Raw genomic sequence first — 20,032 nt, forward strand, 5'->3', positions numbered from 1 at the left:
GACAGTGCGGCGCTCCCTCAGTACTGCCCCTCCGACAGTGCGGCGCTCCCTCAGTACTGCCCCTCTGACAGTGCGGCGCTCCCTCAGTACTGACCCTCTGACAGTGCGGCGCTCCCTCAGTACTGACCCTCTGACAGTGCGGCGCTCCCTCAGTACTGACCCTCCGACAGTGCGGCGCTCCCTCAGTACTGCACTGGGAGTGTCGACCCAGATTATGTGCTCGAGTCTCTGGAGTGGGACTTGAACTCACCACCATCTGACTCAGAGGCGAGAGTGCCACCCACTGAGCTGAAAACAAATATAACTGCTCAGTAACAATACTGTGGAGGAGGAATTCCTAGAATGTTTACGGGATGGTTTTCTGGAACAATATGTCGAGGAACCAACCAGAGATCAGGCCATCTTAGACTGGGTATTATGTAATGAGGATTAATTATCAATCTTGTTGTACGAGGCCCCTTGGGTCAGAGCGATCATAATATGATAGAATTCTTCATTAGGATGGAGAATGAAGTAGTTGACTCGGAGACTAGGGTCCTGAACTTAAATAAAGGAAACTACGATGGTATGAGGAGCGAATTGGGTCGGATTGATTGGAGAATGTCACTCAAAGGGTTGACGGTGGATAGGCAATGGCAAACATTCATAGACCGCATGGATGAACTACAGAATTTGTTCATCCCAGTTTGGGATAAGAATAAAACAAAAAGGGTGACTCAATCGTGGCTAACAAGGGAAATTAGGGATAGCATAAGATCCAAGGAGAGGGCATATAAATTGGCCAGAAAAAGCAGTAACCCTAAGGATTGGGAGCAGTTTAGGATTCAACAAAGGAGGACAAAGGGATTAATTAAGAAGGGGAAAATAGAATATGAAAGTAAGCTTGCAGGGAACATAAAAACTGACTGTAAGAGCTTTTATAGATATGTGAAGAGAAAAAGATTAGTGAAATCAAGTGTAGGTCCCTTGCAGTCAGAAGCAGGGTAAGTTATAATGGGGAACAAAGAAATGGCAACCAATTAAATGCATATTTTGGTTCTGTCTTCACAAAGGAGGACACAAATAACCTCCCAGAGATGTTGGAGAGCATAGGGTCTAATGAGAGGGAGGAACTGAAAGAAATCAGTATTTGTAGGGAAATGGTGTTGGGGAAATTGATGGGATTGAAGGCCGATAAATCCCCAGGGCCTGATAATCTACATCCTAGGGTACTTAAGGAAGTGGCCCTAGAAATAGTAGATGCATTGCTGATCATCTTCCAAAATTCGCTGGAATCTGGAACTGTACCCATGGATTGGAGGGTAGCTAATGTTACCCCACTATTCAAAAAGGGTGGTAGAGAGAAAGCGGGGAATTTACAGACCGATAAGCCTGACATCGGTAGTGGGGAAAATGCTAGAGTCCATTATAAAGGATGTAATAGCTGAGCACTTGGAAAACAGTGACAGGATCGGACAAAGTCAACATGGATTTACAAAAGGTAAATCGTGCTTGACTAATCTACTGGAATTTTTTGAGGATGTAACTGGGAAAAATAGATAAGGGAGAACCAATAGATGTGGGCCTAGAAATTAGGTATAGCCCCGCCAGGTCTTTAGCGCCCGAAATTTAGCGCTCGGCCGGATTCCCGTAGCGCCCCGCCTGAAATTCAGTTGCGCCGCCCCAACACGGAGGCGGGCGCTATTGGAGGGTTTGGCCGCCTCGTTTGGGGCGAAGAATGTCAGTTTCAGGCGTCCAGCTGCCGCTGCGGCACCCGATGCGGTGCGGCAGGCTGGGGTACTGCTGGCCTCCTCCTTCTCTTAAGGAGGAGCTGCCTGCAGCCGTGAGATCGCCGCTGGATTCCCCCGGCAAATGAGCCCGGCACCACGGAGAAGTGCCGGGCTCGCGGGAGTGACACACCAATGCTGCGGGGGGGTGGTGCAGGAGTCCGGGGAGGGAGGTGCGGCCAGGCGGCCGCCGGGAAAGCGACCGGCCGCCCCTCCACCTTTATGCGCCGGCCTCTCGGAGCTGCAAGGCACCGTTTTGCAAAGGCTGTTTGCGGCCGCCACGGGAGAGGCGGCCGCAACTAAATTTGGCGCGGTCGGACCGGAATTGCATTGGAACCGGGGCGCTGCGCACACCGATGACGTCATCGGTGCCAGCGCAGCGCTACCGGCTTAACGTCGATGTTACGGACCAACTGAATTTCGGGCGCGAAAAAACTTCCGGCGCAAACCACTCTATAGCCCATAAGTGGGCGCAAACGCGACTGAATTTCTAGGCCGTGGTGTATTTGGACTTTCAAAAGGCTTTCGATAAGGTCCCGCATAAGAGATTAGCGTGTAAAGTTAAGGCACATGGGATTGGGGGCAAGGTATTGACTTGGATAGAGAACTGGTTGGCGGACAGAAAGCAGAGAGTAGGAATTAACGGGTCTTTTTCCGAGTGGCAGGCAGTGACTAGTGGGGTGCCGCAGGGATCGGTCCTTGGACCCCAGCTATTCACAATATACGTTAATGATCTAGATAAGGGAACTAGATGTAATATCTCCAAGTTTGCAGACGACACAAAGCTGGGTGGGCGTGTGTGCTGCGAGGAGGATACCGAGAAACTCCAGGATGATTTGGACAGGTTGGGTGATTGGGTAGAAGCATGGCAGATGCAATATAACGTGGATAAATGCGAGGTTATCCACTTTGGTGTCAAAAACAGAAAGGCAGACTATTATCTGAATGGCAATAGATTGGGAGAAGGGGAAGTGCAACGAGACCTGGGTGTCCTTGTGCACCAATCGCTGAAGGTAAGCATGCAGGTGCAGCAGGCGGTGAAGAAGGCAAATGGTATGTTGGCCTTCATAGCAAAAGGGTTTGAGTACAGGAGCAAGGATGTCCTGCTGCAGTTGTACAGGGCCTTGGTGAGACCACACCTTGAGTACTGTGTGCAGTTTTGGTCGCCTTATCTGAGGAAGGATGTTCTTGCCATGGAAGGAGTTCAGCGAAGATTCACAAGGCTGATCCCTGGGATGGCAGGAATGACGTATGAGGAGAGATTGGGTCGATTGGGCTTATACTCGCTGGAGTTTAGAAGAATGAGAGGGGATCTCATCAAAACTTATAAAATTCTGACAGGTCTGGACAAACTAGATGCAGGTAGAATGTTCCCGATGGTCGGAGAGTCCAGAATCAGAGGTCATAGTCTAAGGATAAGGGGTAAGCCACTTAGGACAGAGATGAGGAAGAATTTCTTCACCCAGAGAGTGGTGAACCTGTGGAATTCTCTACCACAGAAGGCGGTTGAGGCCAAATCTTTAAATATATTCAAGAAAGAGTTAGATATATTTCTTAGAGCTAAAGGTATCAAGGGATATGGGGAGAAGGCAGGTACGGGGTACTGAGTTTGGATGATCAGCCATGATCTCATCGAAATGCGGAGCAGGCTCGAGGGGCCGAATGGCCTACTCCTGCTCCTATCTTCTATGTTTCTATGTTTCTAGCCCAAGGGAGACAGAAATTTCCCTGGACTTGTTGGCTTGCTGGTTAATAAATAACACGGATAGAATATGGTTCAGGTGCGATGGAACACGAGCCAATCGTTTGGGAACTCACCGGGAAAGTGATCTCTTCGTCCAGAACCTTATCTCCAACAACCTGCAGGAAAAACAACATCGAAGCAACGATTTAAAACATTTATTCAGAGAGTGACAAGGAGGTGAGTGAATTGTAGTGACGCAATGCGATTCAGAGAACAGACCAAGAAGGTCGTGCTGAAGTTACTTCCAACCTGATTTCAGCTACTCACCCTAGTACACTAGCACAAAGAAAAGCTGCCAGTAATAGTTTTACAATCAATCTCTATAAACAGCTGAAGCTCTCCTTTGAGCAGAGAAGGTTACGGGGAGATTTAATAGAGGTTTTGATAGAGTGAATAAGGAGAAACTGTTTCCACTATTAAATACTTAAAAGATAGATACTTGAAGGACAAACAATTGCGGGGATATACGGAAAGAGCGGGGGAGTGGGACTAACTGGATTGCTCTTCGAAAGAGGCGGTACAGACTCAATGGGCCGAATGGCCTCCTTCTGTGCTGTACCATTCTATGATGATATGATTCTATTCCAACCAGCGTTAGCCAGGCTTCTGCCTCTGATGACCTATGTTGTGGGCTCCTCGGTCACCCGCGCTTTGGATTGAGCAGAGCAGTCCTGGAGAGAGAGAGAGAGGGAAAAAAAGGAAGGAAGGAAGGAAGGAAGGACTTGCATTTCTATAGCGCCTTTTACAACCTCAGGACGTCCCAAAGCACTTTACAGCCAATGAAGTACTTTTTGAAGTGGAGTCACTGTTGTAAATGTAGGAAACACGGCAGCCAATTTTCACACAGCAAGATCCCACAGACAACAATGTGATGATGACCAGATAATCTGTTTTAGTGATGTTAATTGAGGGATAAATATTGGCCCCAGGACACCGGGGATAACACTCCTGCTCTTCTTCGAAATAGTGGCCGTGGGATCTTTTCCATCCACCTGAGAGAATTATTGAATCTGCTTCCACCGCCCTGTCAGGCAACGCATTCCAGATCACAGCAACTCGACAATTCTCCTCATCTCCCCCTCTGGTTCTTTTGCCAATGATCTTAAATCTGTGTCCTCTGGTTACCGACCCTCCTGCCACTGGAAACAGTTTCTCCTTATTGACTCGATCAAAACACCATGATTTTGAACACCTCTATTAAATGTCCTCTTAATCTTCTCCGCTCTAAGGAGAACAATCCCAGTTTCTCAAGTCCCACTCCCCCCTCCTCATTCCACAGTAGCCAGGCAAATTCTTTCCTTCTCAGGTATTGATCCAAATCCCTTTAGAAAGTGACAACTGAATCTGCTTCCACCGCCCTTTCAGGCAGCGCGTTCCAGACAGAAACGTAGACTTTGGAGCAGGAGTAGGCCATTCGGCCCCTCGAGCCTGCTCCGCCATTCAATGAGATCATGGCTGATCATCCAAATTCAGTATCCGGTCCCTGCCTTCTCCCCATATCCCTTGATCCCTTTAGCCTTAAGAAATATATCTAACTCCTTCTTGAATATATTTAATGAATTGGCCTCAACAGCCTTCTGTGGCAGAGAATTCCACAGGTTCACCACTCTCTGGGTGAAGAAATTCCTCCTCATCTCTGTCCTAAATGGCTTACCCCTTATCCTTAGACTGTGACCCCTGGTTCTGGACTCCCCCGCCATCGGGAACATCCTTCCTGCATCTAGTCTGTCTAATCATGTTAGAATTTTATAAGATTCAATGAGATCCCCTCTCATTCTTCTAAACTCCAGCAAATACAAGCCCAATCGACCCAATCTCTCTTCATACGTCATTCCTGCCATCCCAGGTATCAGTCTGGTGAATCTTCACTGCACTCTCTCCATGGCAAGAACATCCTTCCTCAGATAAGGTGACCAAAACTGCATACAATATTCAAGGTGTGGTCTCACCAAGACCCTGTGCAACTGCAGCAAGACATCCTTGCTCCTGTACTCGAATCCTCTCGCTATGAAGGCCAACATACCATTTGCCTTCATAACCGCCTGCTGCACCTGCATGCTTACCTTCAGCGACTGGTGCACAAGGACACCTAGGTCTCATTGCACTTCCCCTTTTCCCAATCTATTGCCGTTCAGATAATAATCTACCTTCCTGTTTTTGACACCAAAGTGGATAACCTCACATTTATCCACATTATACTGCATCTGCCATGCATCTGCCCAACCACCCAACCTGTCCAAATCATACTGGAGTTTCTCTGCATCCTCCTCACAGCACCCACGCCCACCCAGCTTTGTGTCGTCTGCAAACTTGGAGATATTACATCTAGTTCCCTGGTCTAGATCATTAATATATATCGTGAATAACTGGGGTCCTAGCACCGATCCCTGCGGTACCCCACTAGACACTGCCTGCCACTCGGAAAAAGACCCGTTTATTCCAACTCTTGGCTTCCTGTCTGCCAACCAGTTCTCTATCCAAGTCAGTACCTTACCCCCAATCCCATGTGCTTTAACTTTGCACGCTAATCTCTTATGCGGGACCTTATCAAAAGCCTTCTGAAAGTCCAAATACACCACATCCACTGGTTCTCCCTTATCTATTCTACCAGTTACATCCTCAAAAAACTCCAGTAGTTTAATCAAGCATGATTTACCTTTTGTAAATCCAAGTTGACTTTGTCCGATCCTGTCACTGTTTTCCAAGTGCTCTGCTATTACATCTTTTATAATGGACTCTAGCATTTTCCCCACTACCGATGTCAGGCTTACCGGTCTATAATTCCCTGTTTTCTCTCTACCACCTTTTTTGAATAGTGGGGTAACATTAGCTACCCTCCAATCCATGGGAACTGTTCCAGAGTCTATAGAATTTTGGAAGATGACCAGCAATGCATCTACAATTTCTAGGGCCACTTTCTTAAGTACACTAGGATGTAGATTATCAGGCCCTGGGGATTTATCGGCCTTCAATCCCGTCAGTTTCCCTAACACCATTTCCCTGCAAACACTGATTTCATTCAGTTCCTCCCTCTAATTAGACCCTATGTTCCCCGACGTCCCTGGTAGGTTATTTGTGTCCTCCTTTTTGAAGACAGAACCAAAGTATGTATTTAATTGGATGCCATTTCTTTGTTCCCCATTATAAATTCCCCTGATTCTGACTGCAAGGGACCTATGCTTGACTTCACCAATCTTTTTCTCTTCACATATCTATAGAAGCTTTTACAGTCAGTTTTTAATGTTCCCTACAAGCTTACACTCATAATCTATTTTCCCCTCTTAATTAATCCCTTTGTCCTCCTTTGCTGAATCCTAAACTGCTCCCAATCCTCAGGTTTGCTGCTTTTTCTGGCCAATTTAAATGTCCTCTCCTTGGATCTTATGCTATCCCTAATTTCCCTTGTTAGCCACAATTGAGTCACCTTTTTTGTTTTATTTTTATGCCAAACAGGGATGAACAAATTCTGTAGTTCATCCATGCGATCTTTAAATGTTTGCCATTGCCTATCCACCGCCAACCCTTTAAGTAATGTTCCCCAATCCATACTAGCCAACTCGTGCCTCATACCATCATAGTTTCCTTTATTTAAATTGAGGACCCTAGTCTCTGAGTCAAATACTTCACTCTCCATCTTAATGAAGAATTCTATCATATTATGATCGCTCCTCCCGAAGGAACCTTGCACAACAAGATCGCTAATTAATCCTTTCTCATTACATAATACCCAGTCTAAGATGGCTTGATCTCTAGTTGGTTCCTCGACATATTGATCCAGGAAACCGTCCCGGAGACACTCTAGGAAATCCTCCTCCACAGTATTGTTACTAATTTGGTTAGCCCAATCCATATGTAGATTAAAGTCACCCATGATAACTGCTGTGCCATTATTGCACGCATCTCTAATTTCCCGTTTAATGCCATCCCCAACCTCAGCATTATTGTTTGGGGGTTCTGTATACAACTCCCACTAACATTTTCTGCCCCTTGGTATTTCTCAGCTCTACCCATACAGATTCCACATCATCAGAGCTAATATCCTTCCTTACTATTGTGTTAATCTCCTCTTTAACCAGCAATGCTACTCCACTTCCTTTTCCTTTTTGCCTGTCTTTCCTGAATGTTGAATACCCCTGGATTTTGAATTCCCAGCCTTGGTCACCCTGGAGCCATGTCTCCGTAATCCCAATGATATCATATCCGTTTACATCTATTTGCGCAGCTAATTCATCCACCTTATTACAAATGCTCCTCGCATTAAGACACAAAGCCTTCAAGCTTGTTTTTTTAACACTCTTAGACCTTTTAGAATTATTATTTGCTGTGGCCATGTTTGATTTACACCCTTGATTTCTCTGACTGCCACTTTTGCTTTTCTCCTTCCTGTCTTTTGCTTCTATCCTTGCTTCACTTTCCTCTGTCTCCCTGCACAGGTTCCCAACCCCCTGCCATTTTAGTTTAAACCCTCCCCAACAGCACTAGCAAACATTCCCCATAGGACATCGGTCCCGGTCCTGCCCAGGTGCAAACCGTCCGGTTTGTACTGGTCCCGCCTCCCCCAGAACCGTTTCCAATGTCCCAGGAATTTGAATCCCTCCCCCTTGCACCATTCCTCTAGCCACGTATTCATCTGAAATATCCCTCTATTTCTACTCTGACTAGCATGTGACACTGGTAGCAATCCTGAGATTACTACCTTTGAGGTCCTATTTTATAATTTACCTCCTAACTCCCTATATTCAGCTTTTAGGATCTCATCCCGGTTTTTACCTATATCGTTGGTACCTATATGCACCACGACAACTGGCTGTTCACCCTCCCCCTCCAGAATTCACTGCAGCCGCTCCGAGACATCCTTGACCCTTGCACCAGGGAGGCAACATACCATCCTGGAGTCTCATTTGTGGCCGCAGAAACGCCTATCTATTCCCCTTACAATAGAATCCCCTATCACTATAGCTCTCCCATTCTTTTTCCTCCCATCCTGTGCAGTAGAACCACCCACGGCGCCAGGAAGTTGGCTGCTGCTCAACAATATCCAAAGTGGTATATCTGTTTGAGAGGGGGATGGTCACAGGGGACCCCTGCACTACCTGCCTGCGCCTACTACTCTGCCTGGCGGTCACCCATTCCCTTCCTGCCTGTGCAGCCTTTACCTGCAGTGTGACAAACTCCCTAAACGTGTTATCCATGATGTCCTCAGCATCACGTATGTATGTATCCATTTGCAGCTCCAAGCGCCGCATTGCGGTTTGCCAGTAGCTGCAGCTGGATACACTTCCCGCACACATGGCCATCAGGGACACAGGAAGTGTCACTGATTTCCCACATAGTGCAGGAGATCACGAGCGATAACCCAGTGGCAAGCAACAGCAGCGAGCAGCCGAGACCTTCATTCGCAGGAAGCTGGAGACGTAGAAGATGGATCTGCGCTAAACAGCTTGTCTCTATTGAGATGCTGGCCTTGAGTGTTATACTTCAAGCACGATGAATGAAGAAGCACTTTATCGGAAGAACGTTAATGACTGTATTCAGTGTAAGAGCTCTAGAATAAATGGAGTGTGCCTTCCTCCAAAATAACTAACAAAGTACTACATTCAAAACTGGATTAAAGCCTTTCCTATTCAACTTCACAGCTCCTTCAGTTAGACACCAAGGATTCATTATAAGTTAACCTCGTAGCATGGATACAATTGCTATAGCAACAGAGATGTTATCCCAGTATCTCTTGACGAAGGATGTTGTTGCTGGGAAATAGAAGACTTCTCAAGCATACAGAATCAGTCAAACACTCCCAGGGCAGGTACAGCACGGGTTAGATACAGAGTAAAGCTCCCTCTACACTGTCCCATCAAACACTCCCAGGGCAGTTACAGCACGGGTTGGATACAGAGTAAAGCTCCCTCTACGCTGTCCCATCAAACACTCCCAGGGCAGGTACAGCACGGGTTAGATACAGAGTAAAGCTCCCTCTACACTGTCCCATCAAACACTCCCAGGGCAGGTACAGCACGGGTTACATACTCTCTTTACTAAAAATCAACTCTAGAATTACATTGATGGTCCCATTGTCTTTGAAGGTAGACAGTAGCTCAATGGCAAGAAACAAATACTTTATACGTCCCAAAGCGCTTCACAGCCAATGAAGGAGATTTTGAAGTGTAGTCACGTTGTAATGTAGGAGACACGGCAGCCAGTTTGTGCACAAACAGCAATGAGATAATCACCAGATAACCAGATAATCTGTTTTAGTGATGTTGGTTGAGGGATAAATTTTGGCCCAGGGTACCGGGGAGAACTCCCCTGCTCTTCTGTCGAAATACAGGAAACTTTGTGAAATCCGGCACCGACGGGACCGAGCTGTTGCCGTCCCATCAAAACTGCCGGACAAACCAGCGCTAATGTTGAAACATACCCCATATCTGGCAACAAACCCTGTTGCTTAGCAACAGCTTCTAAACAGTCTGCCGTACCTTGCAAGCGTCTCTGTATTTTAGCAACAGCTTCAGCGAGACCTTGCAAAGCCTGACTGGTGAAAAAAAAGCAACGAAAAGAAAAAAAACCTAACGAAACGGCTCCTGATTTTTGCCGGTGGATCGAGCATTCCGGACAGTTAACCTCCGGATAAACCAAAGTTTCCTGTAGTGTCGTGGGATCTTTTACGGCACCTGAGAGAGTAGACGATGCCTCGGTTTAACGTCTCATGTGAGAGACGGCACCTCCGACAGTGCAGCATCCCTCAGTACTGCCCCTCCAACAGTGCAGCGCTCCCTCAGTACTGCCCCTCTGACAGTGCAGCACTCCCTCAGTACTGCCCCTCCAACAGTGCAGCGCTCCCTCAGTACTGCCCCTCTGACAGTGCAGCACTCCCTCAGTACTGCCCCTCCAACAGTGCAGCGTTCCCTCAGTACTGCCCCTCCGACAGTGCAGCGTTCACTCAGTAGAGTTCAGAAGAATGAGAGGCGATCTTATTGAAACATATAAGATTGTGAAGGGGCTTGATCGGGTGGATGCGGTGAGGATGTTCCCAATGATGGGTGAAACTAGAACTAGGGGGCATAATCTTAAAATAAGGGGCTGCTCATTCAAAACTGAGATGAGGAGAAACTTCTTCACTCAGAGGGTGGTAGGTTTGTGGAATTTGCTGCCCCAGAAAGCTGTGGAAGCTACATCATTAAATAAATTTAAAACAGAAATAGATAGTTTCCTAGAAGTAAAGGGAATTAAGGGTTACGGGGAGCGGGCAGGAAATTGGACATGAGTCTAGGTTCGGAATGGTCATGGCCCTGTGGGTAGTGGAGCGGGCCCAGGGGCCGTGTAGCCTTGTTCTGCTCCTACTGTGTTCTAATTCTGTTAGATTTCAGGAGATGGTTTTATTCCTGTTCCTGGCTGGGGTGGAGATCGCCTTTACAGAAGGTAAGTACTGTAGAAAATATAGGGACAGAGTGATCTCCTGGAAGAATTTCGATCGTCTAGATGGGTCGGAGAGGAATTTCCCAGATTTTTTTCTCCCAAATTGGCCATTGGGTCTTTATCTGGTTTTTCGCCTCTCCCGGGAGATCACATGGGTTCGGGTGGATGCAGAGTGATAGAAGATTTGAGGTTAGGATCAGATCAGCCATGATCTTATTGAATGGTGGAGCAGGCTCGAGGGGCCGATTGGCCTACTCCTGCTCCTATTTCTTATGTTCTTATGCCCATCCGACAGTGCGGCGCTCCCTCAGTACTGCCCCTCTGACAGTGCAGCACTCCCTCAGTACTGCCCCTCCGACAGTGCAGCGCTCCATCTGTACTGCCCCTCCGACAGTGCAGCGCTCCCTCAGTACTGCCCCTCCAACAGTGCAGCGTTCCCTCAGTACTGCCCCTCCGACAGTGCAGCGTTCCCTCAGTACTGCCCCTCCGACAGTGCGGCGCTCCCTTAGTACTGACCCTCTGACAGTGCGGCACGCTCTCAGTACTGCCCCTCCGACAGTGCGGCGCTCCCTCAGTACTGCCCCTCTGACAGTGCAGCACTCCCTCAGTACTGCCCCTCCGACAGTGCAGCGCTCCATCTGTACTGCCCCTCCGACAGTGCAGCGCTCCCTCAGTACTGTCCCTCCGACAGTGCAGCACTCCCTCAGTACTGCCCCTCCGACAGTGCGGCTCTCCCTCAGTACTGTCCCTCTGACAGTGCGGCGCTCCCTCAGTACTGCCCCTCCGACACTGCAGCGCTCCATCTGTACTGCCCCTCTGACAGTGCAGCACTCCCTCAGTACTGCCCCTCCGACAGTGCAGCACTCCCTCAGTACTGCCCCTCTGACAATGCGGTGCTCCCTCAGTACTATCCCTCCGACAGTGCGGTGCTCCCTCAGTACTGCCCCTCCAACAGTGCGGCGCTCCCTCAGTACTGCCCCTCCGACAGTGCGGCGCTCCCTCAGTACTGCCCCTCTGACAGTGCGGCGCTCCCTCAGTACTGCCCCTCCGACAGTGCGGCGCTCCCTCAGTACTGCACTGTGAGCCGGATGATGTGCTCAAGCCCCTGGAGTGGGACCTCCAACCCACGACCAGTCTGACCCAGAAGCAAGAGGCTGCTGCCCACTGGTCCACGGCTGGTCCGGAGGTAAAGGGTTATCTCACATCTGACAATCTCTAAACGTTTCAGTGCCCAGAGCTGTGAACAGCAGTGTCGCGCGCCCCGAACCAACCCAGCCACCCTACTGACCTGGCAGAAGAGCTGATTGTTGTCTTCCGATAGGACCAACATGCAGCAGCATGTCGACTGAGTCTCCTGTTGTAACTGTAAGGAAAGCAGAGCATGTGTTAGCCGTCTGATACACGGCACCTACAGCATCAAGGTAGTACATTGGAGTACTAATAAGAGGCACCATCATCTGCTGGTTCAATCTACCACTCTCCTCCTCCCACCACGGCCCAGGCTTCAACTCTGTTCCGATGAAAAGAGCCCCAGTTTCTCTCGTAACTAAAGCCACACGTCCCGAGGTTTGACTCAGTGAACATTCACTCGGCCCGATCCGTGGCCTCGACATCTTTCTTAAAGTGACCGCTCAGCCATCACCCCCTGCGCTCGCTGATGTTCATTGGTCTCCCTGTCCGGCAACGCCTCGATTTTAAAATTCTCCGAATCGTGATCAAATCCCTCCATGGCCCTTGGCCCCCCTTCCCGATCTCTGTAATCTCCTCCAGCCCTCCGAGATTTCTGCATTCCTCCAACTCTGGCCTCTTGTCCATCTCCCACTTTCTTCGGCCCCACCATTGACGGCCGTGCCTTCAGCTGCCTGGGCCCTAAGCTCTGGAATTCCCTCCCTAAACCTCTCCGCCTCTCTCTCCTCCTTTAAGGCGCTCCTTAAAACCTCCCTCTTTGACCCAGCTTTCGGTCACCTGTCCTAATATCTCCTTTTGTGGCTCGGTGTCAAATTTTGTCTGATAATCGCACCTGTGAAGCGCCCTGGGACGTTAAAGGCGCCATATAAATACAAGTTGTTGTTGTTGCAAGGGTAACCAAAACCGGACACCGGATTATAACTAATATTATGCCCCTTTAAATAGATTTGACCGCAAATAGCATGGACTCTTTCCCACTTCATATCTAACGGCCAGCTGTTTGGAAAGGGTCAATGAAAATCAAATTTAAAATTCGAATCTGAGTAACTTGTATCTGATCAAACAGAAACACATCTTCAGCGAATGTGTTTTTTAATCAGCACCATCTGACTTTTGAATTCTGTGCAAGTAGGTTGTCTTTATCTTTCCCTTATCTTTGCCGACAAGTCCCGGAATATACTTCAGCCAACAACAGCCTAGACTGAGAGATTTACTGCCACCTTATTGTTTTAATCAACCATCAGCCGTGGATCAGAGGACAGCACCTTTGCCTCTAAGTCAGAAGGTTGTGGGTTCAAGTCCCCACTCCAGAGACTTGAGCACAAAAATCTAGGCTGACACTCCGAGTGCAGTACTGAGGGAGTGCTGCACTGCCGGAGGGACAGTACTGAGGGAGCGCCGCACTGTCGGAGGGGTAGTACTGAGGGAGCGCCGCACTGTCGGAGGGGCAATATTGAGGGAGCGCCGCATTATTGGAGGGGAAGTACTGAGGGAGCACTGCAATGTTGGAAGGGCAGTACTGAGGGAGCGCCGCACTGTCGGAGGGGCAGTACTGAAGAAGCGCCGCACTGTCGCAGTGAAAGTACTGAGGGAGCGCTGCACTTTCGGAGGGGCAACTCTGAGGGAGCGCTGCACTGTCGGAGGGGCAGTACTGAGGAAGCGCCGCACTGTCGGAGTGAAAGTACTGAGGGAGCGCCGCACTGTCGGTGGGTCAGAACTGAGGGAGCACCGCACTGTCGGAGGGGCGGACTGAGGGAGCGTCGCACTGTCGGAGGGGCAGGACTGAGGGAGCGCTGCACTGTCGGTGGGTCAGTACTGAGGGAGACCACACAGTCGGAGGGCAGGACTGAGGGAGCGCTGCACTGTCGGGGGGCAGTACTGAGGGAGCGCTGCACTCTTGGAGGGACAATATTGAGGGAGCGCCGCACTATTGGAGGGGCAGTACTGAGGGAGCGCTGCACTGTCGGAAGGGCCGTACTGAGGGAGCACTGCACTATCGGAGGGGCAGTACTGAGGGAACGCTGGACTGTCCGAGCGACAGTGCTGAGGAAGCGCCGCACTGTCGGAGTGGAAGTACTGAGGGAGCGCCGCACTGTCGGTGGGTCAGAACTGAGGGCGAGCCGCACTGTCGGAGGGGCAGGACTGAGAGAGCATCACACTGTCGGAGGGGGAGGACTGAGGGAGCGCCGCACTGTCGGAGGGGCTGGACTGAGCGAGCGCTGCACTCTCGGTGGGTCAGTATTCAGTGAGCGCTGCACTGTTCGAGGGGCAGTACTGAGGAGCGCCGCACTGTTGGAGGAGCAGTACTGGGGGAGCGCTGCACTGTCGGAGGGGCAGTACTGAGGGAGCGCCGCACTGTCGGAGGGGCAGTACTGAGGAAGTACCGCACTGTCGGAGGGGCAGTACTGAGGGAGCGCTGCACTGTCGGAGGGGCAGTACTGAGGGAGTGCTGCACTGTCGGAGGGTCAGTACTGAGGGAGCGCTGCACTGTCGGAGGGGCAGTACTGAGGGAGCGCCGCACTGTCGGAGGGACAGTACTGAGGGAGTGCTGCACTGTCGGAGGGGCAGTACTGAGGGAGCGCCGCACTGTCGGAGGGGCAATATTGAGGGAGCGCCGCATTATTGGAGGGGAAGTACTGAGGGAGCACTGCAATGTTGGAAGGGCAGTACTGAGGCAGCGCCACACTGTCGGAGGGGCAGTACCGAGGAAGCGCCGCACTGTCGCAGTGAAAGTACTGAGGGAGCGCTGCACTTTCGGAGGGGCAGGTCTGAGGGAGCGCTGCACTGTCGGAGGGGCAGTACTGAGGAAGCGCCGCACTGTCGGAGTGAAAGTACTGAGGGAGCGCCGCACTGTCGGTGGGTCAGAACTGAGGGAGCACCGCACTGTCGGAGGGGCGGACTGAGGGAGCGTCGCACTGTCGGAGGGGCAGGACTGAGGGAGCGCTGCACTGTCGGTGGGTCAGTACTGAGGGAGACCACACTGTCGGAGGGGCAGGACTGAGGGAGCGCTGCACTGTCGGGGGGCAGTACTGAGGGAGCGCTGCACTCTTGGAGGGACAATATTGAGGGAGCGCCGCACTATTGGAGGGGCAGTACTGAGGGAGCGCTGCACTGTCGGAAGGGACGTACTGAGGGAGCACTGCACTATCGGAGGGGCTGTACTGAGGGAACGCTGGACTGTCCGAGCGACAGTGCTGAGGAAGCGCCGCACTGTCGGAGTGGAAGTACTGAGGGAGCGCCGCACTGTCGGTGGGTCAGAACTGAGGGCGAGCCGCACTGTCGGAGGGGCAGGACTGAGAGAGCGTCACACTGTCGGAGGGGGAGGACTGAGGGAGCGCCGCACTGTCGGAGGGGCTGGACTGAGCGAGCGCTGCACTGTTCGAGGGGCAGTACTGAGGAGCGCCGCACTGTTGGAGGAGCAGTACTGGGGGAGCGCTGCACTGTCGGAGGGGCAGTACTGAGGGAGCGCCGCACTGTCGGAGGGGCAGTACTGAGGAAGTGCCGCACTGTCGGAGGGGCAGTACTGAGGGAGCGCTGCACTGTCGGAGGGGCAGTACTGAGGGAGTGCTGCACTGTCGGAGGGTCAGTACTGAGGGAGCGCTGCACTGTCGGAGGGGCAGTACTGAGGGGGGCGCCGTACTGTCGGAGGGGCAGTACTGAGGGAGCGCCGCACTGTCGGAGGGGCCGCACTGAGGGAGCGCCGCACTGTCGGAGGGGCCGCACTGAGGGAGCGCCGCACTGTCGGAGAGGCAGTACTGAGGGGGAGCAGTACTGAGGGAGCGCCACACTGTCGGAGGAGCAGTACTGAGGGAGCGATTCACTGTCGGAGGGGCAGTACTGAGGGAGCGATGCACTATCGGAGAGCAGTACTGAGGGAGCGCCGCACTGTCGGAGGGGCAGTACTGAGGGAGCACCGCACTGTCGGAGGGGCAGTACTGAGGGAGTGCTGCACTGTCGGACGGGCAGTACTGAGGGAGCGCCGCACTGTCGGAGGGGCGGTACTGAGGGAGCGCCACACTGTCTGAGGAGCAGTACTGAGGGAGCGCCGCACTGTCGGAGGGGCAGTACTGAGGGAGCGTCGCACTGTCGGAGGGGCAGGACTGAGGGAGCGCTGCACTGTCGGTGGGTCAGTACTGAGGGAGACCACACAGTCGGAGGGGCAGGACTGAGGGAGCGCTGCACTGTCGAGGGGCAGTACTGAGGGAGCGCTGCACTCTTGGAGGGACAATATTGAGGGAGCGCCGCACTATTGGAGGGGCAGTACTGAGGGAGCGCTGCACTGTCGGAAGGGATGTACTGAGGGAGCACTGCACTGTCGGAGGGGCGGTACTGAGGGAGCGCCACACTGTCTGAGGAGCAGTACTGAGGGAGCGCCGCACTGTCGGAGGGGCAGTACTGAGGGAGCGCCGCACTGTCGGAGGAGCAGGTCTGAGGGAGCGCTGCACTGTCGGAGGGGCAGTATTGAGGAAGCGCCGCACTGTCGGAGTGAAAGTACTGAGGGAGCGCCGCTCTGTCGGTGGGTCAGAACTGAGGGAGCACCGCACTGTCAGAGGGGCGGACTGAGGGAGCGTCGCACTGTCGGAGGGGCAGGACTGAGGGAGCGCTGCACTGTCGGTGGGTCAGTACTGAGGGAGACCACACAGTCGGAGGGGCAGGACTGAGGGAGCGCTGCACTGTCGGGGGGCAGTACTGAGGGAGCGCTGCACTCTTGGAGGGACAATATTGAGGGAGCGCCGCACTATTGGAGGGGCAGTACTGAGGGAGCGCTGCACTGTCGGAAGGGACGTATTGAGGGAGCACTGCACTATCGGAGGGGCAGTACTGAGGGAACGCTGGACTGTCCGAGCGACAGTGCTGAGGAAGCGCCGCACTGTCGGAGTGGAAGTACTGAGGGAGCGCCGCACTGTCGGTGGGTCAGAACTGAGGGAGCGCCGCACTGTCGGAGGGGCTGGACTGAGCGAGCGCTGCACTCTCGGTGGGTTAGTATTCAGTGAGCGCTGCACTGTTCGAGGGGCAGTACTGAGGAGCGCCGCACTGTTGGAGGAGCAGTACTGGGGGAGCGCTGCACTGTCGGAGGGGCAGTACTGAGGGAGCGCCGCACTGTCGGAGGGGCAGTACTGAGGAAGTACCGCACTGTCGGAGGGGCAGTACTGAGGGAGCGCTGCACTGTCGGAGGGGCAGTACTGAGGGAGTGCTGCACTGTCGGAGGGTCAGTACTGAGGGAACGCTGCACTGTCGGAGGGGCAGTACTGAGGGAGCGCCGCACTGTCGGAGGGACAGTACTGAGGGAGTGCTGCACTGTCGGAGGGGCAGTACTGAGGGAGCGCCGCACTGTCGGAGGGGCAATATTGAGGGAGCGCCGCATTATTGGAGGGGAAGTACTGAGGGAGCACTGCAATGTTGGAAGGGCAGTACTGAGGGAGCGCCACACTGTCGGAGGGGCAGTACTGAGGAAGCGCCGCACTGTCGCAGTGAAAGTACTGAGGGAGCGCTGCACTTTCGGAGGGGCAGGTCTGAGGGAGCGCTGCACTGTCGGAGGGGCAGTACTGAGGAAGCGCCGCACTGTCGGAGTGAAAGTACTGAGGGAGCGCCGCACTGTCGGTGGGTCAGAACTGAGGGAGCACCGCACTGTCGGAGGGGCGGACTGAGGGAGCGTCGCACTGTCGGAGGGGCAGGACTGAGGGAGCGCTGCACTGTCGGTGGGTCAGTACTGAGGGAGACCACACTGTCGGAGGGGCAGGACTGAGGGAGCGCTGCACTGTCGGGGGGCAGTACTGAGGGAGCGCTGCACTCTTGGAGGGACAATATTGAGGGAGCGCCGCACTATTGGAGGGGCAGTACTGAGGGAGCGCTGCACTGTCGGAAGGGATGTACTGAGGGAGCACTGCACTGTCGGAGGGGCGGTACTGAGGGAGCGCCACACTGTCTGAGGAGCAGTACTGAGGGAGCGCCGCACTGTCGGAGGGGCAGTACTGAGGGAGCGCCGCACTGTCGGAGGAGCAGGTCTGAGGGAGCGCTGCACTGTCGGAGGGGCAGTATTGAGGAAGCGCCGCACTGTCGGAGTGAAAGTACTGAGGGAGCGCCGCTCTGTCGGTGGGTCAGAACTGAGGGAGCACCGCACTGTCAGAGGGGCGGACTGAGGGAGCGTCGCACTGTCGGAGGGGCAGGACTGAGGGAGCGCTGCACTGTCGGTGGGTCAGTACTGAGGGAGACCACACAGTCGGAGGGGCAGGACTGAGGGAGCGCTGCACTGTCGGGGGGCAGTACTGAGGGAGCGCTGCACTCTTGGAGGGACAATATTGAGGGAGCGCCGCACTATTGGAGGGGCAGTACTGAGGGAGCGCTGCACTGTCGGAAGGGACGTATTGAGGGAGCACTGCACTATCGGAGGGGCAGTACTGAGGGAACGCTGGACTGTCCGAGCGACAGTGCTGAGGAAGCGCCGCACTGTCGGAGTGGAAGTACTGAGGGAGCGCCGCACTGTCGGTGGGTCAGAACTGAGGGAGCGCCGCACTGTCGGAGGGGCTGGACTGAGCGAGCGCTGCACTCTCGGTGGGTTAGTATTCAGTGAGCGCTGCACTGTTCGAGGGGCAGTACTGAGGAGCGCCGCACTGTTGGAGGAGCAGTACTGGGGGAGCGCTGCACTGTCGGAGGGGCAGTACTGAGGGAGCGCCGCACTGTCGGAGGGGCAGTACTGAGGAAGTACCGCACTGTCGGAGGGGCAGTACTGAGGGAGCGCTGCACTGTCGGAGGGGCAGTACTGAGGGAGTGCTGCACTGTCGGAGGGTCAGTACTGAGGGAACGCTGCACTGTCGGAGGGGCAGTACTGAGGGAGCGCCGCACTGTCGGAGGGACAGTACTGAGGGAGTGCTGCACTGTCGGAGGGGCAGTACTGAGGGAGCGCCGCACTGTCGGAGGGGCAATATTGAGGGAGCGCCGCATTATTGGAGGGGAAGTACTGAGGGAGCACTGCAATGTTGGAAGGGCAGTACTGAGGGAGCGCCACACTGTCGGAGGGGCAGTACTGAGGAAGCGCCGCACTGTCGCAGTGAAAGTACTGAGGGAGCGCTGCACTTTCGGAGGGGCAGGTCTGAGGGAGCGCTGCACTGTCGGAGGGGCAGTACTGAGGAAGCGCCGCACTGTCGGAGTGAAAGTACTGAGGGAGCGCCGCACTGTCGGTGGGTCAGAACTGAGGGAGCACCGCACTGTCGGAGGGGCGGACTGAGGGAGCGTCGCACTGTCGGAGGGGCAGGACTGAGGGAGCGCTGCACTGTCGGTGGGTCAGTACTGAGGGAGACCACACTGTCGGAGGGGCAGGACTGAGGGAGCGCTGCACTGTCGGGGGGCAGTACTGAGGGAGCGCTGCACTCTTGGAGGGACAATATTGAGGGAGCGCCGCACTATTGGAGGGGCAGTACTGAGGGAGCGCTGCACTGTCGGAAGGGACGTACTGAGGGAGCACTGCACTATCGGAGGGGCTGTACTGAGGGAACGCTGGACTGTCCGAGCGACAGTGCTGAGGAAGCGCCGCACTGTCGGAGTGGAAGTACTGAGGGAGCGCCGCACTGTCGGTGGGTCAGAACTGAGGGCGAGCCGCACTGTCGGAGGGGCAGGACTGAGAGAGCGTCACACTGTCGGAGGGGGAGGACTGAGGGAGCGCCGCACTGTCGGAGGGGCTGGACTGAGCGAGCGCTGCACTGTTCGAGGGGCAGTACTGAGGAGCGCCGCACTGTTGGAGGAGCAGTACTGGGGGAGCGCTGCACTGTCGGAGGGGCAGTACTGAGGGAGCGCCGCACTGTCGGAGGGGCAGTACTGAGGAAGTGCCGCACTGTCGGAGGGGCAGTACTGAGGGAGCGCTGCACTGTCGGAGGGGCAGTACTGAGGGAGTGCTGCACTGTCGGAGGGTCAGTACTGAGGGAGC

At 53.6% G+C, this 20,032-nt stretch overlaps 1 protein-coding gene across 1 annotated transcript in view; it reads right to left on the reverse strand.

The window, feature by feature from the left end:
* pde2a (phosphodiesterase 2A) overlaps positions 1-20,032 on the reverse strand; it is a 429,910-nt gene that overhangs the window by 177,172 nt on the left and 232,706 nt on the right. Inside the window, exons 9-10 of the mRNA XM_085999752.1 lie at positions 12,212-12,286; positions 3,585-3,626 (exon numbers count right to left, since the gene is read on the reverse strand). Coding sequence (XP_085855878.1) covers positions 3,585-3,626; positions 12,212-12,286 — 117 coding nt within the window. The remainder of the gene's footprint in view (positions 1-3,584; positions 3,627-12,211; positions 12,287-20,032) is intronic.

Source organism: Somniosus microcephalus, chromosome 10 (genome assembly GCF_052327205.1).
Source record: "Somniosus microcephalus isolate GS21.2 chromosome 10, FLI_Smic_1.0, whole genome shotgun sequence".
Taxonomy (NCBI): Eukaryota; Metazoa; Chordata; class Chondrichthyes; order Squaliformes; family Somniosidae; genus Somniosus; species Somniosus microcephalus.